Source organism: Rhinoderma darwinii, chromosome 2 (genome assembly GCF_050947455.1).
Source record: "Rhinoderma darwinii isolate aRhiDar2 chromosome 2, aRhiDar2.hap1, whole genome shotgun sequence".
Lineage (NCBI taxonomy): Eukaryota > Metazoa > Chordata > Amphibia > Anura > Rhinodermatidae > Rhinoderma > Rhinoderma darwinii.
This window is the reverse complement of record NC_134688.1, coordinates 57,452,822-57,478,670: the sequence shown is the minus strand read 5'-3', so window position 1 is coordinate 57,478,670 and position 25,849 is coordinate 57,452,822. Positions and strand designations below refer to the sequence as shown.

The 25,849-nt window shown below is 43.8% G+C and overlaps 1 protein-coding gene across 1 annotated transcript in view; it reads right to left on the bottom strand.

Annotated features, from left to right (window-relative positions):
• WASF3 (WASP family member 3) overlaps positions 1-23,656 on the bottom strand; it is a 41,249-nt gene extending 17,593 nt beyond the window's left edge. Inside the window, exons 1-3 of the mRNA XM_075851663.1 lie at positions 23,514-23,656; positions 5,501-5,643; positions 1,960-2,094 (exon numbers count right to left, since the gene is read on the bottom strand). Of these exons, the coding sequence (XP_075707778.1) occupies positions 1,960-2,094; positions 5,501-5,633 (268 nt within the window). The 5' untranslated portion in view covers positions 5,634-5,643; positions 23,514-23,656. The remainder of the gene's footprint in view (positions 1-1,959; positions 2,095-5,500; positions 5,644-23,513) is intronic.
• Between the last annotated feature and the right edge of the window lie 2,193 nt (positions 23,657-25,849).

Sequence of the window (25,849 nt, the reverse complement as noted above, 5' to 3'; positions counted from 1 at the left end):
GTGGTTTCACTCACCCATTGACTTCAATGGGCGCGTAGGTGCGTGAAAACGCACCAAAATAGGACATGCAGTGAGTTTCACACAGCAGACTCGCTAATTGAAAACTCACGCATGTGTGAACGGCCCCATTGGAATCAAAGGGTCCGTGTGCTGCGCGTGATTTCCATGCGCAGCACACGGAAGTTGTTCACGTTCGTGTGAATGGGCCCTAAGGCTCAGTTCACAGAGTTTTTGGCACTGATTTTTATGTGGAAACGTGTCGGAAACCGCGCCAAAAAAATGGTTTCAATCGCCCCCAATTGATTTCAATGGGAGGCAGAGGTATTTTTCTTCCCGCACGACTTTTGGCTGCGCGTGGAAAAAAAAAGTGTCATGCTTCTTTTTCGAGCGGTTTCTGCCGCTGTCGTTCTATTAAAATCAATGGGAGGCAGAAAAAACCTGCAGAGCATGTTTTCAGTGTTTTTCGCATTAGATTCAATGGCAGCAGCCAAAAAACGCCAAAAGACGCAGTAAAAAAAAAAAAAAGCGTCAAACAAGCGGGCAATTCAAAATTGATTTTTTTTTTCTGCCTGCAAAAAAACTCTGTGTGAACAGGGCCTAAGAGCAGAGAACCTTCAGAAATACAGGCGAAAAGAAAGTGTTAACACCAAAAAAAAAAATTTCAGGGCTCTAGAAACACAACGGATTAGCTAGTCATAAGCAAACAGAGATTTTTCTTTTGGGAATCTGAGTGTTTTTAATATAACAAAGGAGAATGAAACTAGGGTTTGTCAGTAGTGATGGCAACGGTCTAAGAACAAAGCAACGAGTGGTACAAGTCCTGTAGGTCAGCGTAAGATAAAAACATATGGTTCTTATACGATCCCATATATAGACTTGCCCCTCATTCAGTGTATTAAAAAAATACATCATGACTGCAAACAAAAAAAAAATTTGTGTTGGAACACATCTGTATACAATTTTTGTATACTTGATGGAATCCTGATAGATCCATTATAAGGCAATGGCGTAAAAAAAAAAACAACAAAACATACAAACAAAAAAAGATAAAACAGGTCATAACAGATCCATCGTGCATCCTGTAAAAACAAAAAACATGACGCCAGTGTGAACAGAGCTTACATACTTTTACAGAGTTTGGCCAGCGTTAATGTATTCAAGATGACGGCACCCACTGTATATTTGCAATAAACGCTAACAAATAGCACTGGATGAGCGGGTGAAATCTACATTGTGTTGTACTGATCCCGAGTTAAGACCTGTATTATAGTCCACACTGTGCCAGTGCATTATGGGATCTCAGCTAAGCTGTTAGGGGCGTGTCTGTCGATAAGCTTGTCGACTGATTCCAACGGCCACCAGTAGAATTGTGACCGCTTATCTAGGTTATTTTACAGACTGTATCACAGAATCAGTCTAAGATCACGTCAAGTAATGCAATGTATTGTCAACTTAATTCATGTTTTACTTAAATGGTATCTCTGTAAGCTGTAAAACGATGCTCTAACACCACACATCAGGGGCGCAAATTTACGCAGCGCATGTACAAAAAAACAGAGCATTAGAAATAACAAGTGACCTGGATTGGTAGGGGAGCGTGGCTTCCACGTTACACATTTACAATATTTAGCATTTCTATAATTACAAAGATACTAAGCAAAAACTGAATTCTCTTGGGACTGGAAACATAATGTCGGTAAATGTAATTAACCAGTATAGCGCGTGTGGGAGGAAACTTGGCTGCTTCTGAATTAGTCTGAACAAGTTTTCATACAAATTATGGAAACACAGTAAGTTACAATATGTTGTCGGCCAATTAAGATTTGATATAGCAACGGCACGCTCGGCTTCCTAGGCAGACAGCGGCGATCCCCTGCTAGGAGGCAGCTGCTGCCGGGTAATTAATGGCATTCGTACGTAACACACTTCCAATAGAGCAGCGTCTGTGCCGTCACCCACCCTCTTCCACAGTAGAATCCAGCTGGGTGACTTTGACAGCGAGCCGATCAATTCGGTCTTGAAGAGAATTTGCTCTGATGTAGAAAGTATTCGCCTCATTAAACAACTCGCCAAATATGTCTTCTGCGTGTTTGCCTGCCAAATAGAGAAAATATGTCAGAACACACTTGCAAGGATTACTGATCTCGCTGCAGCTTATTTCGTAGCTTCAGTCAAGGCTTACCCCAAACACATAACTCATTCTTCTACAAATTAGAAGGGACATGAAATAATACTTATTATTAAAGAAAAGCAAATAAAAGGAGGTTTAAAGAGAATCTGTCAGCTCTCCTGAATGGTTTCAGTAAATACTTGTATCCCCCATAACACAGTCAGGTCACATTATTATGATCACCTGCTAATTTCGACATCGGCAGCACGTAGCCCATGAGGAAGTGATGTGTGGTGGGCTGGCTTGGTGGGTATATAGGGTGTGTGATAGGCTGTCTGAACACATATCACTCGTTGTTGCCATGGGTAAAAGGGGCGATTTATTCGAGTAGCAAAAAAAGGTGATTATTGGCTTTCGGGCCAAGGGTGGAAGTATTTCCCAAAAAGCACAGTTTGTGAACTTATCGCATGCTGCTGTGGTGAAAGTGTATCGTGTGTAGACAAATTGCACCATTGGGAATAACCGACGTGGAAACTGCGGAGCACTACGTGCCATTGATGTGAGAGGTTAACGTCAGCTACGAAGGTGCCGCGAGGGCCGAATGACACCCTACAGTGGAGCAGCTCACCGTGAAAATCAACCAGGGGGCTACAAGACGTGTGTATAAAATGACAGTTCAGCAAGCCCTACAGCGTATGGAACTTCGAAGCAGACGGATGGTCACTGCTCCTATGCTAACAAAGGTGAATCAGAAAAAAAGGCTTCAATTTGCACGGCAGTATCGGATTTGGACCACCGATGATTGACAAAGTATTGCCTTCTCCGATGAGTAACATTTTCTGCTTCATTGAACGGATGGACGTTGGCGTGTCAGGCGAGAAACATCAGAGAACAAACACCCTGCAACCATTGCTGGAAGAACACAAGCTGGTGGCGGCAGCGTTATGGTCTGAGGGATTTTTTCATGGCATTGAATCGATTTGGGTATGAATCCATCATTGGAGATCACGTCCATCTATACATCTATATACAATCTTCCAGCAAGACAATGCAACATGTCACACGCCTAGAAATGTCCGACAGTGGTTGGAAGAGCACGACCAAGACCTCCAAGTACTTCCCTGGCCCCCTAATTTGCAGGAATTTAACCCAATTCAGCATCTGTGGGGCCACGATCGTCTTGTTCGCTTTATGGATCCTTCCCCATGCACCCTCCAACAAATGTGGGATGCACTGCAGTCAGCATGGCTCCAGATACCGGAGACAACCGAACAGCACATTATTGGGTCACCCCCAGCCCGACTAGCTGAGATTTATTGATTTCTCAATTCAAAGTTGTAAATAAATGCATAACAATACGGACAGTGAACAAGCAACAAAAATATAGGATATGGATACCCATCACATTGGCGCTGGATGCACCTACTACAGAGATCATTTTATCCTTATACTTGCAACTTGGAGATTAAGGTCCGGGAGAACGGAAACGTCCATATAATATATTTGTCGCTTGTTCACTGTCCGTATTGTTATGCATTTTTCACAACTTTGAAGAGCAATCAATAAATATCACTTATTGCAAGTATCTCCAAAGGGCGTGCTGTGATTATCTCGTTACTTCAGTTGGGTTGTGAGTATCATAGTCATCTGTAAATAAATATTCCCTTTTAGATATTACAGGATCCAGCAGAGAGAATATTTCCTTACAGATAACTAGTTGGTTCATCATGTCCCTCTATACAGGAGCCATAAACTGTCCAGTGCAGATACTCAGGACTCTGCATTGTTGGATCTGTAGTATAGAATACTGCGGGTGTTAGAAGAACTACAACTCCTATCATTCACTAAAAAAGAAAAATTGCATTCAACTTATGATTATTGCAAGTGTGGAATTTCTGTGATAACTGCAATGTCATACGCAATTTTTAACCCCCTAGGGCAGGGGTCAGCAACCTGTGGCACTGGTGCCACAGCCGGCACCTGGGGAATAGTCTGGTGGCACACTTCTCTCTTCTGGTGTCATTTTAGGCTTGGCGGCGCTGATTACCAGCAGATGGAGCGGTGCTTCATTTTGGGCTTGGCGGTGCGGATCACCAGGAGAGAGAGCGGTGCTTCATTGTGTTTGTCACTGATGAACACTTGGTAAACCCACAATGCTGCACTGCTCTATCTCCTGGTGTTCAGCGTCCCCAATTGCATAATGAAGCACTGCTCTCTCCTGGTGATCAGAGCCACAAGGACGAAGTTCAGTAACCACTCTGTAAAAGAAAAAAAGTTAGCAAAGGTTGGCAGCTCTCTCTCATATGTTCACCCATCCAAGCAGGTGTTTAGTAGCCGTGGTCTCTCCTATGAGCACCACCCTAAGCTAGCCCTCAGTAGTTGCTCTCTGTTCTGTGTGCAGCACCCCCAAGCTGGTCTTCAGTAGCCACAGTCTCTGCAGTTCCCCCTGGATGGTGCGCAGTAGTTGTGGTCTCTCCTATGTGCACCCCCTTCCCCAGCTAGTGTACTTCATTATTATTTTTTTATTGGCACACCATACAAAAAAGGTTGTCCACCCCTGCCCTAAAGAATAATAGAAGTTATTGAACCCCTTCATATGTCCTGGCAAGCTTTCCTTCTGTACCATGGACATGACAAAATTCTCTACCAGAGGTGCAAAATGTCCAAGAAAGGGTTAAGCAACTCTTCAGGCAAAAACGACGTTTCTATGAATATCAACCTTTTCTTTTTGTTTACCGCCATATCTCCAGCTGATGTATGACAATTCACTTTTTATGCATACAACGCCCATCCCCCAATTATTAATAAGTGGATAATATACAATACACTGCTATACCAAGAGATATATAGGTGTCTGGGCACTGGACCAACTCATTTGTGCCTCCTTATGAATTAGAAGAAACGGCAAATACACAGTTTATCCCTCACGTTTAGTAGGGCAAAGATAATAAAACAACTGAAATAGAGTTTGGCAGGCAAACAAGAGATTTTTATTGAGAGATTAGCGATGTGACAGGCAGAGAAGATTTTGTATAATCTCATTTAAGAAACCAGTATAGACAACGCTATTTCCAATTGTGGGTCTGTCTGAGATTGCATTATAGTGGGAGCACAGAGCTCGCTTTCCTTGCAGGACACCTGCGGATATCAATGGGCATAAAATTGTTTCCAACACACGCCTGCTGTTCTCCATAACTTTCTAAATGGCAGGACATGGCTCTGCTTTAGCTAATGGAGGGGGGAGGGGAAGACCCTTTAAAAGGTCAGAATGCCCTAAAAGGTGTATATAACAAAGGGTTGTCTTAATCGGACAGTCCTTTTAATTAAATCATTTCATCAACAGTATCCATTTATAAGAAACTATGCCATATTAGAATGACGTGTCCTTACTTAGGCTGCTTAGTTGTCGGATGATGGCGGCAAGTGTGTTATTGGTCACACATTCCAGTTCACTGGTGATCCCATCTGGCACAGTCCCCCGGCAGAGGTGCCTGGGCTCTATATTCCTCTTTACCAGCGGCATGGCTTAGTAACTACAAAAACAAGACAATAGGAAAAATGTTGTCAAACTTAACAGAGAAAAGGAATATTTGTCATAAATTTAAAGGGATGTCTTTTTATCAAAGTCTTTCCACAGCCAGAATTGGTTTCCTCAGAATCTCAGCAGAAGTTTATAGCTATAGATGGAAATAATTTCTTCAGAGTATGGCAAGTGGGGGGGATGGGGAGCTGGTGAGATATATATTTATATATATATACACACACACACACACACACACACACACACACACACACACACACACACACGTAATGCACTGGCCTATAAGCTGGAAATGGAGTTGCTGCCAATGGCTTTCTTCCACAGGTACATGCACCACACAGGTCGCTTCTTCTGCGGTTAGGATACCACTGTCCAGAGGGCACAGAGTAGTGGATGCCCATAAATGCCAACTAACAGACACATCAGCTTTACTCTCCACTACCATAATCATTTCTATTGCGAATAGTTCCTAGTTTCCTCAAATTTACAACGGGCATATGAAGATAAAACTATTATTTCCACAATTTTTATGTTCAACATGTGAAAAAAAAAAACTATATAAAAGTTCTCTTATTGATTTGGCAGCGTCCCCACAATGCTGATCCCCACTGACTTCCAAACCTTCCTGTTTACAAACCATATACACCGATGACATCAACATGGACAAGATGTTACCATGGCGGGTGTCAATTAGCTATTGTGGGGACGTTTTGTCCGTACCAATGTCATGTCCTGAGGTAAGGATTGGCCACCGTCATCACATAACATCATGGCGTCCACCTAGTGAATAGGAAGGACTGACGAGGATCAGCAGAACGGGAGCGACGTAGAATCAATAATATTTGTAAAAAATAAAAATAGGACCATCGGCGCTGCACGAAGAGACAGAAAAATGGACGACTTAGATGACCATCATGGCAATATTTAATGGAAGGGCTACGCGTTTCGACACCGAACTGGTGTCGAAACGCGTAGCCCTTCCATTAAATATTGCCATGATGGTCATCTAAGTTGTCCATTTTTCTGTCTCTTCGTGCAGCGCCGATGGTCCTATTTTTATTTTTTACAAATATCCTCGGGACAACAAACCCCATTTGTTGTGATTTGGACTTGGCAGCAGCAGCTTCATTACCACCACTACCTTTGTGTCTTTGGGCCAGGTGAGCATTTTCTTAAACAAGATTGCTCCTCTGACCCATCCTGCTTTTACTTTGCACTATGTGGCACCGTGTCTCCTTTTATTTCCTTTTTTAGTTTGTAGAATCAATAAGGTACGTTTTCACAAATGTTTTTGTATTCATATTTTAAAAGTTTTATTCATAAATCTTAAGCAAAGCAGACTTTACAGAATTTGGCCCCATGCACACGAACAGGTTTTTGCGGCCGCAATTCACCCGCATTGCACAGGAGCCTGGACCGCAAAAAGATAGGGCATATCTTATTATGGCTGTGTTTTGCGGTCCAGGCTGATAGAAATAAATGCACGCGGCCATGTGCACGGCCCGCGGGTGACACTCCGCAGCCGTCCGAGCCGAAAATCACGGCCGTGCACACCACTACTGTCATGTGAATGAGGCCTAATTGTTTATTATAATGCAACTAAAAGTGTGGTAAAGAGCAAAGTAATAAAAGTTAATATTCGGATACAGTTGGCTACCAAGATGAAAACAAGTGCACTGTAAATACAGTTTTTCATAGTTGACTGGGGTGCGATGTTCAGTTAAAGAGAACCTTTCACCTGCCCATACATGTGCAGCTGCACAAATCGTGGGGCACTTTAAATTTCTTTTCTAATCTCCTCCGTTATTTAGATATCGGTGCCGTTATATCTGGCAACCAATATTTAAATAACTCCCTGAACGGTCAATGGGGCATGTAATTGGCAAAGGGGCATGTTACTATCGCTGTGACACTGTCCAATCAGCTACGGACATGGTCACAGCAAGAGTAGGAGAGGAGAGCGTATGCGCGCAACTCCATCGCCACCACTGAGCAGAAGAGGAGAAGCCGATGTAAGCGGAGAGCTGAAGAGTAAGGCCCCATGCACACGGCAGTGCCTGTAATCATAGCCCACGATTGCGGGCACGGCAAGCCGCTGATAGCTGCCCGCATTTTCGGGCCATGCTACCATGCAAAATACGGGAGCACAGCCCGTAAAATAGGATATGCTCCATAATTCCCGGATTGGTTCTACGGGCTGGACAGCCATCCGTAGCGCTGCGGAAAGGTGTCCACGGCAAATAGAACCAAATTGATCCGAGAGCGTGCGTGCACAGCTCCGACTTTGCTGTTGACGATACTCCCACCGCCACGGAACAAAAGAAGAATTCACCTTCTCTTCTCCTGTTCAGTGGTGGCAGCGGTGGTGTGCGCACGGGCTCTCCTCTTTCCAGCTCTTGCTGTGACACTGTCCATAGCGGATTGGACAGTGCCACAGAAATGGTAACATGCCCCCTTGCTAATTACATGCCCCTTTGACAGTTCAGGGGGTAATTTACATATCGGGTGCCAAATATCACGGCACCGATATCTAAATAACTAAGGAGGATAGTAAAAAAATTTAAAGTGCTCCAGGATTTGTGCAGCCCTGCCTATTACATGCTGCACATGTATGGGCAGGTGAAAGGCTCTCTTTAACTAATACCACAACTTCCCTTCTTCAGTTTTTCTGGCTCATAGCAGTGTTTGGAGCGGTCCATTAAGGTCTATGGAAGTACTTATTGCTCGGCCACTAAAATTGTCAAACTGGGTCAAGGAGAGGTCTGTTTGACTCCTACAGTCTACAGACTTTGGTCTATTCTTGGCCTAAATATTAAAGGGTCATCATATCTGAAGGATATGCCGTGAATGTCTGATAGATGCAGATCCCAGCTCTAGGACCTCAACCTAGCCCAGAACAAAGGGTCACCCGATGCCCATCTGCAGGAATAGGTGGAGAGTCTATGGAAAGGTGGCCGTGCGCATACGCAGGACTCTCTCAATTGATACCTATGGTAGTTACAGACTTTGCTCTTTCCATAACACCTGCCACCTCTCCATTGATTCTCCAAATAGATGTAGCGGACAACCCCTGTTCTGGCAAAAAGTGTGGTTCCCACCGCTGGGAACTGCAAGTGTCAGTAATTTAAAGGAATATCCTGCAGATATGCAATAAATGTCTAAGATGGGAATACCCTTTTAATGTAATCCTGGAATTTTTCTTAAGGCCAAGGTCACACCCACACAGTTTTGTAGAAGTTTTTAGCTCAGTTTTTTTTTTTTACCCAAACTCAATAGTGGACACAAAGTAAGGAGATTAGCTTATAAAATACATTCAAATCATCTATAGTACAGTTCACTTGCCCAGTAATGAACAGCTTATGCCATCACCCCTGACTGCCAACCATCCTGTATTTTAGCAGGGTTCTTCAGTCTAGGGTTAGTCCACCCTATTGTTTGCAAACAACAAATTCAAGGTATGTCTGGTGACTTCCTCACTCTCTTTCGCCCAACACCAACCAGATTAAAGTATTAGGGAAAGAAGATGCTGACGTGTTAATCCTCTTCTTATAGACACTCGTACTGAACTTCCACAGATGCAGATGGTTCACAAGGGGGTCTAGAAGACGGGAGCTAAACATTCACTGCGTATACTTCTATGCCAGCTGTCATTGATATCAAGTAGTCCTCCCCTGTCAAATACACAAATGGCTTTATTGGGATTTAAAAAAAAGCTTCTCTAATTCTAATCAAGTCATCGTCAAAATAAGATCTGGAGCTGGAAAGCTGCTAATAATAAACTACTGTACTTAGTGAAGATTGCGAGACAATGCCCCTCCGAATCTGCGGAATCTTGAACATTAGCTATAAAGTCTTTTCCTCGAAGGAGCTGAGTGATTTACCATGTCTAAGGCCTATTTGGGCTTGACTTCATTTATAGACCATTCTAATTCCAGAATGGACAAATGAATGTTGACTTTAGAGGCCAAGGAGACCACACCAGGAGCCAGTTTATTTATTTTTTTCGTGCCCCAGCCAGAGCTTTTTGAGACGTCAATACAAAACTTGAAAGATTTTTAGCATCAGCACCGGCCTCCTGGGCTTTGTCCAGACACGTGTAATTTTAGATAAAAAATGAAGCAATGAAGAAACACATACACCCCAATAGTGACCTCATGGACCTTGGTCTTAACTTTGACTATTCAAGATCTATAGACACATGGGAGGTTTGGGGCCAGGATCACAAAAGCAGATATGAAGCAATTTTTTGGTTCAGCCAAACACAGGAGTGGACAAAAAAATGAAAGGCTATGCGCCCGTCATTTCTTTATATCTTTTTTTTTTCCTTCTGGTTCCACCTCTAGATTTGGCAAAAAAAAACTGAGCCAAAAACTCCAAGTGTGATCCTGGCCTTATCGTTTTATTCTGTGGACTATTATGTTTCGATCTCAACTGAGAATCCTTCGAAAGATTTGGGGGATTTTAACATTTTGTGGTAGAGGTAGGATCAAAAGACAGGAAATCGTTAGAGACAAAGAACTACTATGATTTAATAACGCCAAGACTTTTTAGTCTATAAACCCCTTACCGACATTTTATGTAACGGTCATAGTCGGTGGAGGAGCGACAGGCCCTTATTCACATGAACGTACTTCACTTTTAGATAACGGACAGCACACTGACCAGTGCAATTCAATAGGGCTATTCACTGGATCCGTGTTTTTTTATGAAGCGTGCCCATTGCGCGAAACTCACCACATGTCTTATTCGCATCAGTTTTTGCATCAGACCTGTCCATTGAAGTCTATGGGTGCATGAAGAACACGGACAGCATACAGACGCCATCCGTGTGCTGTGCGTTTTTTTACGAATTAGTTGCCAAAGAAATGCAGAGATAAAAAAAAAAAAAAAAATAAACCCAGGAAGTGCTTGCAAAGCAGAAACATGGATGAGAAAAACAGATGACACACGGAAACCACCCTGACGCAACACGGAGACTCATATGCATGAAAAACAGCCCTTTTTTTGCTGTTACAAATCGGGCACGCTCGTATATGAGAACTTATCCAGCAGGTGTCCGCTGTATGCTACAGACGACGCCCCACTGTAATAGATAACTCAGATCCTGGCCATTTAACCCCTTCTACTATGTGGTCAATAGCGACCGCAACAGCTAAGCTGTTAGAGGGGTTCAGGTCCCCTAGGGAAATAAAAAATGTAAATAGTAGTTAAAGGGGTATTACCAACTTAGACATATATATGACATATCCACAGGATATGCCAATAATCTCCACTCTGCTCAATGCACTGCTCTGCTGTTTCTGGAACTTACTCCTTACTGGTTACCATGGAATTTGACAAATTAGTTTGAAAAGAGAATCTGTCTTTTTATCCATCCAATAGATGCCCTAGTAGGTGATAAGCCGACCACAGAACAACTCCCCCTAATGGCGCACTTGTATGTAAATAACAGAATGTTCCACACTGGTTTGCCAACGACTTTCAAATAAAGTTGATTTTGACCCAGTCACGTAATTTTTCTCAGCCAATCAACAAGTGGGATGAGTCCTTTTAAATGAAGAGCTCGTTCTCTTTTTGGACCTGCAATCAATTTAGGGGGCAGTCCGTATTAGTCATTGATCCCACAAGAACAGTGCTATTAGGTCTTGAGAAAAACCTATAGTTAGGAGTCGACATGACAATGTTATTTTCTATGTAAGTCTACAATATAATGCAGGCAGATATAGAACAGAAAGCCTTGTAACAATATCATAGAAGTGACAACTCCGCTCAGTACTCCACTGATGAGCACACAGCAAACGTTGGGTCAGACAGGTGCAAATACGATGTTCTGATAACCGCTCGTTACCATGGCGACAATGTGAGGCAAGGACTCCAAATTATTGCCTCGATTCAATAGCGCACACCTGTTCTATAACAAGACAGAGCGATAACACTTTACCATCACTTCAGAGACTCGGAAATAACGGCTATGCATGCCAAGAAAACGTGGAAGACGGAGCTATATCCATAATGCAGATAAACCGCTTCAAAGACATTCAATCGGCAATGCTACCAAGTGCCAGGTCGAGAAAAGAAAGGATAAAAAACTATTTGTGTTTATGTCCTTTATTCCATACGTCTACAGATGTGAGCAAGAAAAAGCTTATAACGTTTCACACAGTTGCAAAAATAATCATTTCCAGAATACACGCGAACCAATGCGGCTGCATGCCAGGCTGCCCGATCACATACATCATTGCCATAGAAGTTACACTGTATTACAATATAACCTGAATTGTAAAGTGCTGCGGAATATGCTCGCGCTATAGAAAGATAATTATTAATCTTTTTCTTACAACCTGCACCATCCCAAAAAAGTCTACCCCCCCCCCCAGAAACAGCGCCACTATTATCCGTGGGTTGTGATTGGCATTGCAACTTAGTCCCATTCCCTTGAATACAGATAGTGTGCAATCTCAGTAAGAGCCCATGGACAAGAATGACACGGATCCTCAAGGAGTGGGGGGGGGGGGGGGTGAGAAGAGGCGCAGAAGACCCCTTCTTTTTTTTTTTTTCAATCTCATACAACCCCTTTAAAGTAATACGTAGCATAAGCGAGCTAGTACAGCAACTACTTCTGATACCGGACCTATTCTAAAATTATCAGCATGCTAAAGCCTTATAAAATGCTGGGGTTTATTCTGTTTTTTCTAAACTACAAGTTTGATCAGAGCTTTAAAAATGTTTTTTAATAGTCAAAGCCTCCAAAAGTTCCCCCAAATAAGAAAATGTGATAACCTTTATAATATACTTACCTTTAAAATGTTCTTTCAGTCCTCACACTGCATGGAGCGATAACGTGTCGCCCATAGTGATGACACATGACTGCAGCGGCCAATCACTGCTGTGGGACTTAAAAAAAACAAAAAAACACAACAACCTAAATCTACCACCTGTCTTTTATCCTTTTTTTTCCTTCAAGCTTCTTCCGAATGTCTCAAACAGCCATATTGCCACTTTATACATGAGCAGTATATTTAGTGCCACGGACTGGATTGGACTCCTGGGAGAATATAAATTTTTTTCCTAAAGAAAGCTTACCTTATAAGCAGAACCTGACTTTGCCAAAGTTAAAAAAAAAAAAAAAAAGTAAGAATCGTAGTGAAAAATAATTCATGAGCCATCCAGAAATATAAAAATTCAAGAATCAATCATAGCTCACTGAGAAAGGGGAGATCATGAAATTTAAACCGCATCAAAAACCGCTAGAGTTATTAACATGCGTTTTTAAGGTGCTTTTGGTGGCATTTTCCATTTAGGCCTCATGCACACATCCTTCACCGTTTTCACGTCCATTTAAAATGGATCCCATGTGTCTGTTGTGACATCCGTGTGGATTCTGTTGTCACTCCACCTCCGTTCCGTTTTAAACGGATGTTGTGCTTCTGTTTGTCTTCTGTTTTAAACGGTCCGTTAAAATCCATCTTGTGTGTTGAATGCAGGGAACTTTGGCCCCCCTGTCGTTGCTTGGCAACGGATCCGTGAAAAATGGACGGCACACTGATGCCTTCCGTGTGCCGTCCGTTGTTTTAATGGACCCATAGGCTTCAATGGGCGACACTGAACAACAGACAGAAGTAGGACATGTTCTACTTTCAACGGAACGGACACACCGAACTGTTAGAACAACAAAAGTGTGCATGGCCCCATAGACATTAATGTGTCAGTGCAGATTTTAATGCAATATCAAGCCACACTCAAAAAAAAAAAAAAAAAAAATCCTGTGTGTGTGTGTGTGTGTGTGTGTGTGTGTGTGTGTGTGTGTGTGTGTGTGTGTGTGCGCGCATGCGTGCGTCCAGACTAAAGGTCTTCGGATTCCAAGGCTACAAACCTTATATAATAGAACTGCTTACATCATTCTCAAAGGATACTAGACAGTCATCCTCTCCCCCGGTTTTGAGGGAATAATATCAACCCCCCCCCCCCCCACCCCATAACAACCTGCAAATAAATGAGCCTTTCCAATGAGTTGGACGAAAAGATTTTGCCAAAACGTCAAGGGCTCTACAATAAAATGACTATTCTTCCATTTGAAAAAAAAGGGGAGGAGTCTAAATGTTTTGCAAGAAGTAACCTACTCCCCCCATTATCTCATTACTCAACTACATCACCCAGCATTATTTGCCGCAGAGTATTTCTCCAGGGAGCCATCAATGCTTATCTATATATTATTCACACTCATATGCATTATTTATGTGCTTTGTTCAGTCCAATAGACTTGCTTTATAAAATGTATAAGGCATAGACATTCCGATTTATGGTTTCTTGCATCCACCCAATCTTTGCATCGGTTTATTCAGTCAAGTCTCCACGCAATGAAAGGGTTTGGAGCAGAGGTCGCAATAACGCCCAGGAAAGGTATCGGACTACTATGGAGTCAGTCTCATGCATATACTGGGAAGGCTTGGATGGGGTTGAGGACAGGACTCTATTTCCTCAATGTCAAACTCAAACTGTGTCTTTATGGACCTTGCTTGGTGAACTGGGGCACAGTCAGGCTGGAAGAGGAAAGGGCCGAACCCAAACTGTTCCCACAAAGTTGGAAGCATAACATGTCTTTGTATGCTGAAGAATTAACATTATCCTTCACTAAAAATATGGGGCCTAGCCCAAACCCTGAAAAAAATAAAAAAAAAATGAAAAAAGAGCCGCAGACCATTATCCCTACTTTATCAAATGTAACAGCTGACACTATGCATTCTGGTTAATATCGTTCTCCTGGCATCAGCCAAACCCAGACTCATCCATCAGACTGCGAGATAGAGGAGCGTGATACATCACTCCACAGAACACATTTCCACTGCTCCAGAGTCCAGTGGCGGCTGCTTTACACCACTCCATCCGAGCACCACAGCCCCCCTTGTAAATAGCTCCACACAGCACCCCCTTGTAAATAGCTCCACACAGACACCCCCCTTGTAAATAGCTCCACACAGACACCCCCCTTGTAAATAGCTCCACACAGACCTCCCCCTTGTGAATAGCTCCACACAAAACCCCCTTGTGAATAGCTCCACACAGACCCCCCCTTGTAAATAGCTCCACACAGACACCCCCCTTGTAAATAGCTCCACACAGACCTCCCCCTTGTGAATAGCTCCACACAAAACCCCCTTGTGAATAGCTCCACACAGACACCCCCCTTGTAAATAGCTCCACACAGACACCCCCCTTGTAAATAGCTCCACACAGACACCCCCCTTGTAAATAGCTCCACACAGACCTCCCCCTTGTGAATAGCTCCACACAAAACCCCCTTGTGAATAGCTCCACACAGACCCCCCCTTTACAAAATAGCTCCACAGAGATCCCCCTTGTAAATAGCGCTGTACAGTTCCCCCTTGTAAATAGCTCCACACAGCCCCCCTTGTAAGTAGCACCACACTGCAAAGAGAGCGGAGAGCGGTAGCCTACCGCTACCACTTTCCACTCTGCCTGACTCGACAAGGTGGTCATGTGATGGAGGTCCTCTTATGACTAGGGTCGGAGACGGCCCGGGAGTGGACCAGTCCAGTCACCTGACCTGAGTCACCTGACCTCAGGTCGCTGACATGAGGTCAGGTGACAGGATTGGTCCACTCCTGGTAGCTTATTTTCAGATTCCGCTGTAAAGCGCAATCTGAAAATATGCCAGGCCGCGGCCCACCATTCCTCTGCAATGCGCATGTACATTTTGGCACATGCGCAGTACGAAGTTCGCGGCCCACCATTCCTCTGCAATGCGCATGTACATTTTGGCACATGCGCAGTACGAAGTTCCGGGAAAATGCAGAAAAATCCAGAGAGTGTCCTTTTTTTCTGCCGGACGGCAGAAAAAAACACCAATTTTTGTGGACTGTCCGTAAATTTACGGACGGTTGGCAAACCTGATTGTGCTGCACATGGTGATCTTAGGCTTGTGTGCAGCTGTCCGACCATAGAAACCCAATTCATGAATTCTTGTTTGTCTCCAGAGGAAGTTTAAAATTCTGTAGTGATTGATAAAACAGGGGATAGTTGATTGTTAGCCACCACGCACTTCAGCACTCATCGGCCCCGCTCTGTGAATATGCATGGTCTACTGCTTCCTGGCTCCGCTGTTGTTAGTCCTAGACGCTTCCACCTCAAAAACTTAGCACTTACAGGGGACCAGGGCAGATCAGAAATGTAATGAACGTACTTGCGGCAGTGGTGGCATTCTATGACAGTGGCACGTTTAAAGTGACGTAGCTCTTCAGTTGGTTTGAGGCTGCTAGAAATGTTTCTCTATGGAAATTGTATAGTTCTGTGCTTGGTTTTATGCACCTGTTTGCAATGAGTGTAGCTATATATACACACCTTTAGACATAACATTAAAACCATTGACTGGTGATGTGAATAATATGGATAATCTCTTTAGAATGGCACCTGTCGGGAAGCAGGAAAAATTAGAAAAGATCTGAACAACTTTGACAATGGTTAAATTGTGATAATTAGATGACTGTATCAGAACATCTCCAAAACGATATTTCTTGACGGGCGTTTCCAGTATGCAGTGGTTATTAGCTACCAAAAGTTGTCCTAGAGAAGACAACTGGTAAACCGGCGGCAGGGTCGGGGCGCCCAAGGCTCATTGTTGCATGTGAGGACCGGAGGCTAGCCCGTCTGATCCAGAGCAGAAGAACTACTGTAGCACAAATTGCAGAAAAAGTTAATGGTGGCAATGATAGAAAGGAATCAGACATCAGCCGATCAAGCATCTCTGGGATGTGATGGAAAAGTCTGATCCATGGAGGTCCACAACTTACAGGACTTAAAGGATCTGCTGCTAAAATCTTGGAGCCAGATACCACAGGACACCATCACAGGTCTTGTGGAGTCCACGCCTCAACGAGTCAGAGTTGTTTTGGTGGCACTAGGGGGACCTACACCATATTAGGCAGGCGGTTTAGTGTTATTGTTCAATGGTGTATATTCATGGTAAGACTCAACGCCGTTGCAATTTGCGGATGGACGTCACCCGAACCTTGGCCGCTACATGTGACCTCACTGGCCAAAATAATTCAGTCCACTCTCCACATTTAGAAAGAAGTGATAATCAGGAGGACATGTCATCCTACATTAGCTCATCCACCATGCAGGAGCTCTGGAAACAGAATGATCAATTACATTCATTTATAGCATCAAAATGAGCAAAGCTGGGTAATGTCCAAAAGAAAATCTGTGCCCAATCCCATGATTATTGAAGACGACTTTGTAAGCAGACACTGAAATTACAGATTGGTGTTCTGTGAAGCGACCATCAGAAAATCTAAAGTACATGGAAGCTAGCCATTAGTGGTGTAATTCTGCCACATGATGCTGAGGCAGCTGAAAGGTACCGCAAATTCTACAACAGTCTTGTGTAACACCACGCGGACCGTTGCCAACACGGATTTATAATGCTGATCAGATCTGATTTTTTGGCAGCATTAACTGTTCAGCACATTGGCCGGCCGAACAGAAAGAAAGCTTCAAAATGAACAAGTTATAATTACAATTCTTGTGTGTGTCAATGCTAAAGGAAACCAGGAGCTGAAATTTCTTGCTGTAAGAATCTTCAAGAATCTTCAGGAACACGTGTATAACTGCAGGAAATTTCACAGTACTGGTTCCAAAGCACGCTGTGCAATCTGAAATAGAAAACTTTAGCAACCAAGGATACAATCATCTTTCATCCAAACTACAGCTATACAATCATCTTCCATCCAATATCCAACCTACAGCTATCCAATCATCTTCCGTCCAATGTCCAACCTATTGCTATCCAATCATCTTCCGTCCAATATCTGACCTATTGCTATCCAATCATCTTCCATCCAATATCCAACCTACAGCTATCCAATCAACTTCCATCCAATGTCCAATCTACTGCTATCCCATCATCTTCCGTCCAATATCTGACCTATTGCTATCCAATCATCTTCCATCCAATATCCAACCTACTGCTAATTATCTTCCATCCAAAATCCAACCTACTGCTATCCCATCATCTTCCGTCCAATATCAAACGTACTGCTATTCAGTCATCTCCATCCAATATCCAACCTATGGCAATCCAATCATCTTCCATCCAATATCCAACCTACAGCTATCCAATCATCTTCCGTCCAATATCATACAATCATCAGGTGTGGGTTCATATGAACGATTGTTGATACAAACGTTTGTTCCTCCTCTCATACAATCTACATTATTGTTGGCAGCACACCCCCTGCTTACACGAGCCCTGATAACTATACAGTAACTGTAATAATTCCTGTACCTGCGTGTCCATCACATGACCAGTATAGCTTTCTATCCACTGGAAGTAAACAATGAAGGTTCCATATAAATGACAACAAGCAGAGATCTTGAAAACCATGTGGAATGGATACAGAATGTACTCATCATGCAATAAATAACCATTATTTGCTCAAATGGGAATACCCCTTTAAAAGGCCATGTCCACCTTTGCAACCAATTATTAGTATTTTTTTTTTTAATGTAAGGAAACTTTGCAAATAGCCTTGATTAAAACATTTCCTATGTTTTTTTTTCTACAGCCCTCATGCAGACTTATGCATCGCCATGGTAACAGACAACAAACAAGACCTGTGTATTGAGATCCTGCAGTCATACTCTCTTACATGTGTCCCTTTTCATTTTGCTAACTTACATTTGGTAGCTTAGAGAGGGTTACAGATGAAAAAGATTATAACTGTAGGACCAGACTACACAGATTGTGTTTGTTGTCTGTTACCATGGAGGAAGATCTGTATAGATTAGATTGTTGATATAAAATGTAAGTTTTACTCAAGACTGCTTCATTAAATGCTGTTTACACGTTGCAGCCAATTTGTGTTTTTTGCAAAATCATGAATCAAGCAAATTTTCATATACAAATTGTTATTATGTACTCTTGACATAGAGGAACAGTAGGCAACAACCACTAGATATGCACCTATTGCGAACACCCCTACAGCTAGCCATAGGCTTTGTATTGAATCAGGAATGAAGATACCGCACATAACCAGCTGGAAAGTGAACTACAGTAGAATCTAGCAACAAAGGTCAATGGTAGACCAGTATTTGCATCGTTAACCAATACATTTACTTTGATTAGAAAGATTTGCAATATTCCTATATAGACTGGCGAGGATAAACGTTGTACAGAGTGGCACAAATAATTGATGAGCGCTCCGTAATTCACATCAGAGACATAATCGCTTTCCAATTAGGAATTCTCTAGGCAGCGCAGCTTTCATTGGAGGCCCCTCTACTCCACTAAAAAGGAAAAAAAAAAAAGTTCCCACAAAAAGCTTGAATGGATGAAACCTATTTATACTCAAGAGCATTTAACTAGCATTTTTAAAAGAAAAAAAAAAAAAGGAGGCCAATGCTGTCTAACTACTGAGTTAGGCTGGGTTCACACGACCATGTTACGTACGTAATGTACGGAACGTATTTCGGCCGGAAGACCCGGACCGAACACAGTGCAGGGAGCCGGGCTCCTAGCATCATAGTGATGTACGATGCTAGAAGTCCCTGCCTCTGCGTGGAATTACTGTCCCGTACTGTAATCATGTTTTCAGTCCGGGACAGTAGTTCCACGGAGAGGCAGGGACTCCTAGCGTCGTACATAACTATGATGCTAGGAGCCCGGCTCCCTGCACTGTGTTCGGTCCGGGTCTTCCGGCCGAAATACGTTCCGTACATTACGGACGTAACATGGTCGTGTGAACCCAGCCAAATGCTGCTCCTATGTATCAATAAAGAACAGCTCTTCCCAGAAGAAACGTCCCCTGCCGGACACTCCCTTGAAAGAAAGACAAAACTGCCGTGTAAAAGTGGCATAAAGCCTCATTCAGACATCCCGGTCTACGGCCACAAAAAAACTGATCTGTAAAAAAAAAAAATAATTACTGTGACCCCTGTATCCGGCAGCACAAGAGAAATGAATAGAGTGCTGGCCAAGCATGCGCACCAGCGCTCCATTCTCATGGAACACTTCGAGGGACTTTTGGTCCCCCATTCTCCTGATCGCTGGGGGTCTATCTTGTGGATACATGTGTTTGTAGGAAAACCCTTTTAAAGGGAACCTGTCATCAGCATTTCACCTAATGAACTCTACTCACCCCTCGCTGGCCGCTGCTGTCAAAAGTTCATTGCCGATATCCCCTCTCCTAAACTCCTCCTCCGCCCGTAAATAACGGTCTGAAAATATTTCGTGCTGTTTATGGTAATAATCCGGTGTCCATTTGTGCGAACACATCAGAAGAGGACATCAATGCACAAGCGTGGGATTTCATGGGTGCTGAGGGAGAGGTGAGGAGCCTTCAATCAAAAGTAAGGAGGCGGGTTAACTCGGAAGGACTAAAGGAATGAAGATATGACTCTTAGGGTATGTTCACACGGCTTATTTACGGACGTAATTCAGGCGTTTTACGCCTCGATTTACGTCCGAAAATGCGCCTCGATAGCGTTGGCAAACATCTGCCCATTCATTAGAATGGGTCTTACGATGTTCTGTGCACACGGTCATTTGTTTTACGCGCCGCTGTCAAAAGGCGGGGCGTAAAAAAGACGCCCGTGTCAAAGAAGTGCCTGTCAATTCTTCAGACGTAAATGGAGCCGTTTTCAATTGACTCCATGGAAAAACAGCTCCATTTACGTCCGTAATGGACGCAGCGAAATAGCGCCTCAACATGCCATTACGCCTGAAATTACGGAGCAGTTTTCTCCTGAAAACAGCCCCGTAATTTCAGCCGTTACGGACGCTGCCGTGTGAACATACCCTAATGCTCATTCGCATGCGCTGTGGGAACACTAAAAAATTGAATACTAAAGGTACAGAGCCAACTTAGAAGATAATTCTAGGTTACATACAAATTATTTTTCCCCCACTTCAACCTGGTATTGCTGGTTTAATATGTGAAATGCTGGTGACAGGTTCCCTTTAAGGCTATGTTCACACTGCAGAGAAAGAGAAACTTGATCCAGTGCTGGGTTTAAAAGGAAGTAATATTCCAACTTTATTCCAAATATATTAAAAAGTCCATATACAAAGGGGTGAATGCATCAAATAGCAGGCCTATCTGGTGCATCCACCCCTTTGTATATGGACTTTTTAATATATTTGGAATAAAGTTGGAATATTACTTCCTTTTAAACCCAGCGCTGGATCAAGTTTCTCTTTTTCTGCTTTGATCTTCATCGCGTGCCGTCACGAGGACATGTGCGCTGTCCGGGCTCGGACATAGGGTCGGTGAGCTGGATGATTCCTCCCCCATTTACTTCTATGTCCACACTGCTTATGTTTGAGGAAGGAAAATGTGAGACCGATTTCAAGAGAAAACAGCATCTGAATACAGGCATTTTTGGAACGGATTTTCGAAGCGTTTTTGATTTTTGCAGGCGTGTTTGAAGAATATTTTGAGGCATATTTGAGGCCAATTTTGTGTCAATGGAAAATCAGCTTGTAAAACGCTCCAAGAAGGGACATGCCACTTCTTTTTACCAGGCGTATTTTAATTCAGCGCCGCAGAAATGCGCTTGTCTACACGGTGCATTCCCTAGCTGTTTTTAGGTGATTGCAAGAGTATTTCAAGGAGATTCCCCGCCCCCATGAAGTGCACCTGCAATTTGCCCGTATGAATATAGCCTAAGGCTGCCACCCCTCACTGCTTCCAAGTAGTAGTGCTCACAGAAGACTGTTCACATAAGGTCATACAGTACATATACAGTGGTGGCCCGTTCTACCTGCACAGCGGTGGCCCCTTCTGCCCGCACAGCGGTGGCCCCTTCTGCCCGCACAGCGGTGGCCCCTTCTGCCCGCACAGCGGTGGCCCCTTCTGCCCGCACAGCGGTGGCCCCTCCTGCCCGCACAGCGGTGGCCCCTCCTGCCCGCACAGCGGTGGCCCCTTCTACCAATGCCATTGTGCCTACCACACAGAACTGTCCATAATGTGCCAGCCACATAGCAGTGCCCACAGAGTAATTCCTGCTAGACCAGTCAGAGATCAGCAGTGGAGAAGACAAGTTGGGCAGAAAATATTAGACGTGTTGGGTTCTGGCACGGTCTCACTGAATCCTGGATGCTAGTTTGTCATGGGGTTGGCAGGAACCACATGAATGTGGCACCAAGCCACAACGTACAGTAGAAAATCTGGGCCAGACCGATCCCCTGGTGACTACTCTTATAAAAGTCTCTTCTTATTGCACATTACCAGCCAAGCCATAAACAGTCTGACTTAAGTCCCCGCGCTGAAAACACTTAGATGCAAGGATATAACGGATTTGAAATAAAATATTTACGGCGTGCCACCAATTTCTGCACAGTGACAGGTTGCTTTTTGGCAGATTTATGTACAATTTTCAATTCCCCTGACTTCCGAGGTTGGAGTGTTAATGATACTCTGTGGGGGGGGGGGATCCATGCTTCAGCCACAGAGCGCACCTGCTCCACCTCATCCACACTAAAAGGATTTCAGCTGGCTCCGCAAATTGCCCGCACACGGAACCATTTCCACGCCAAGGCTTCCCAGAATCCCATGCACGCATGCTGCCAGATCAAGCCTTTCCCACATTAACACTTAAACTCCTGAGCAGTTCTAGCCATATTGACATTACAAATAACCACTTGGACTCGGGCAGACTTCATCTAGCCAAATCTCAGCCTGTCATCAGCCATAGTGATGGGACAGCCGGGCGACTAGCAAGAACGGCACGCTCTACACATGGTCAGGATCTGGCAGGATGAGCAGCCAGAGGAATTCCTGAGGACACAGCACGGGGAGAGCAGCCGGATCTAGTCGCCCAGAGACAATTGTGCAAAGAGCCGTGAGATCACACTGAGCCTCATTCCTCACCAGACTATGAATGAGCAGAACAATGTGCTGTCTGGCCCCTATTCACACTCAGCTCCAGCTTTCCATGCTCCCAGCAAATGACCTACACACAGCACAAAACTGGATAAGATGCAAAAAAAAATCAAAACCAGCACAAGCGTTCCATACAATGCACAGAGAAAAAAAAAAGCAAAAGTAGCAAAATCAATACAATTAAATATTTGCATTGCTCCATATGTGACATTATGAGCAAATTGTCATAAAGGGGAATTTCTCCTGGTCTTGTTCCCAGCAGGGGGAGGTGGGGGGGGTTATAGATTTTGTTCCGGGACCACCAAAATGCCTGGAATAAAGGGAGAGCTCGGTAATAATATCAGAGATTTCCAAAACAGAACTGGATTGCAAAAGTCAGTGATTGAGTATCCAAAGTGTTTTCAGGCATAAAACCGGGCATTCATGTCCCATCATTCTGGGCATTAGTCGGGTCACAGATTATTGACTCCCATCAATGACATATTACTTTCTTTTGTTTTATATATATATATATATATATATATATGGAAACCCCCTTTAAATGCTACATTAGTCGTCATAACAACTAGTGTCTAAGGAACATCCCATATATGGTTACAAGACCAATTTTTATTGGTCAGAAAGGATCATTGTGTCACCGTGGACACAAGTTATTATTACAGGATACAATTTAACTCATATCAACAATAACAATGAGGAAAATAGATACAAAATACTAACAAGGGAAACAAATGGAAAATAAAATGACTGGTCAGCAGTGCCTAGATTATGGCAGATTACACCATGTACATAGAGGTTACTAGCCAAAGGCCTAAACGGAGCAGCAATAACAACCTCCCCCAACCCCCCCCTCAGCAAGTCCCCCGGGGGATTAATAATGTAGAGGCGACCTTGCTGGGGATGGAGGGCACCCTCAGAGACCACTTCACCAGTGTTCACATGAAGTTAAATTAAAACGCACCGTGCAAGCCGCTGCCCCGTCCCCGGCTGTGCTCTCCCGCGTCAAAGAAGGATAACGGTGCAGCTGGTCACTGTGTTCCCCCCGGTAATCCCACTCTCCATCACTGTCCTCAGCACTGGCCGCTCACACAACACAGTGTAGGAGGGGCCAACACAGCACCAGTGACGTATTCCTCTCGACTCAGCCAATCCGAACACGAGGCGGGGATTCGCTGTAACAACCCCGCCTACTAAGTTTGATAGATTTCTACTAGAGCCAATGGAAAGACGATATGAGGATTCTGGTGGCCAATGGCATGACAGAGACCAGAGTGACGTATGACACAATGTGTGAGTGTAGTTTGTGATCCCGTTTGTTCTCCTGGGTAGCTGTAGTAATAGTAGAGCCCGGAGATTGTCAGGCGGCGGTGTCTGATAACTCGGCCATAGATGAGAGAGGGAAATCCGGATCAGACGAATGTTATCTAATATCTTTTAGAGCGATGACTAAGACAGCACGCGTGCATATATTACTGCACCTAAATATTTACAGTCATTATCATCTAAAGGGAATTTCTCGGCCAATCACACAAAAAATGTATGGAAGCGGTTCTCAAGTTTTATGTAAATAAAGATGAATCATTCAAAAGTTCAAAGACTTTCTACACTTCTAGAAATCTTTATCAAAGCTAAGTGGAGCAGTTGTCTAAAGCAACCAATCAGGCCATTGCTTTCATTTTCCAAATGAGATCTGAAATTTGATTGGTTGCTATGGGTAACTGCTCCATTTTTCCCTTCTTCCCTAGTTTTGATTAAGCTTTTTGTTTCCGTTCCATGACATGTTAAACTCCTGCGTGCTGTCATCCAGAGGCTGAAAACCTGTATAGACTCAGGATATGTTCACACGCAGTGTTTTCAGGCGGTTTTTTCAAGCGTAAATGCCTCGAGAAACGCCTGGAAAAAAAGGAAGCTGAACAACTACAAACATCTGCCCATTGATTTCAATGGGAAAAATGGCGTTTCGTTCAGACGGGGCGCTTTTTTACACGGCCGTTTGAAAAAACTTTGCGTAAACATAAGTAGCATGTTACTTCTTCAGCCCTTTGTTGGAGCTTTTTTTCATTGTGTCAATAGAAAAACAGCTCCAAAAACAGCTCCAAAAACAGCTCCAAAAACAGCTCCAAAAAATGCATCTCAAAACGTTTGATGCTTTAAAAACGGCTGAAAATCAGAGGCTGAAAACAGAAGTTTTCCCTTGAAAACAGCTCCGTATTTTACAGTCGTTTTTACTTTTGCGTGTGAACATACCCTCAGGCTGGCCATACACTTTATATAGCTGTCGGCCATACACATGCACGCTCGGCTCAGCATGTGTTTCCAATAGGAAGAAGTGAGAAAGCCACAGGCAGACTCCTATGACTGTGGCTTATCTCCAAACGAACAAAAGGATCGAGCATGATGAAATTCAACATGCCTGACCCTTCCCTTCCCCGACATCTGCCATCGGGGGAGCGTCAACACACCGCCATACACATCAGTTGGTCGGCTTGACATCTGCCATCAGGGGGAAAGTGAACACACCGCCATACACATCAGTTGGTCGGCTCAACATCTGCCATCGGGGGAGCGTCAACACACCGCCATACACATCAGTTGGTCGGCTCAACATCTGCCATCGGGGGAGCGTCAACACACCGCCATACACATCAGTTGGTCGGCTCAACATCTGCCATCGGGGGAGCGTCAACACACCACCATACACATCAGTTGGTCGGCTGGTTGCGCCAAAATCGTCGGGTCCAGCAGACATAATGTTTATGGTCATCTTAAGGATGGTATCAGATGTCCAATGCGTATGGAATAGCAGTACTTCATGGGGTTCTGCTGAAAAAAACTTCAGCAACAATCGGGTTCTACGGTTATCTAAAGGTCCTCTTACACAGCCGGTCCGGTGGCATGTAAACGAGAACCGATCAAAGAGACAGCTCGTTGATCGTCGCTCGTTTGTTCCTGTCACAAGAAGCTAGTATGGAGACGCTTGTTACTCGGATCGCTCATCCCCATACATTATTATTATAGACAGGGAGATGTGCTGCCGACAACGATAATATTTTAGGCAGCTAAAACGATACGACCAGCAGATGATCGAGCGTTTGCTCGTTCATCTGCTGATCGCTGCCCTGTTTACACATGGAAATTATCGTCAACGAGCGTTCTATGGACGAGCGTTTGCCCGATAATTGGCACGTGTAAAAGAGCCTTAAGTCCTGTTCAGTAGCACCACGGGAGATCCGGGTATTGCAGCTGTAATATGAAATATAAAATGGAGCCGCATTAGAGCCATCTGAAACTGGGATT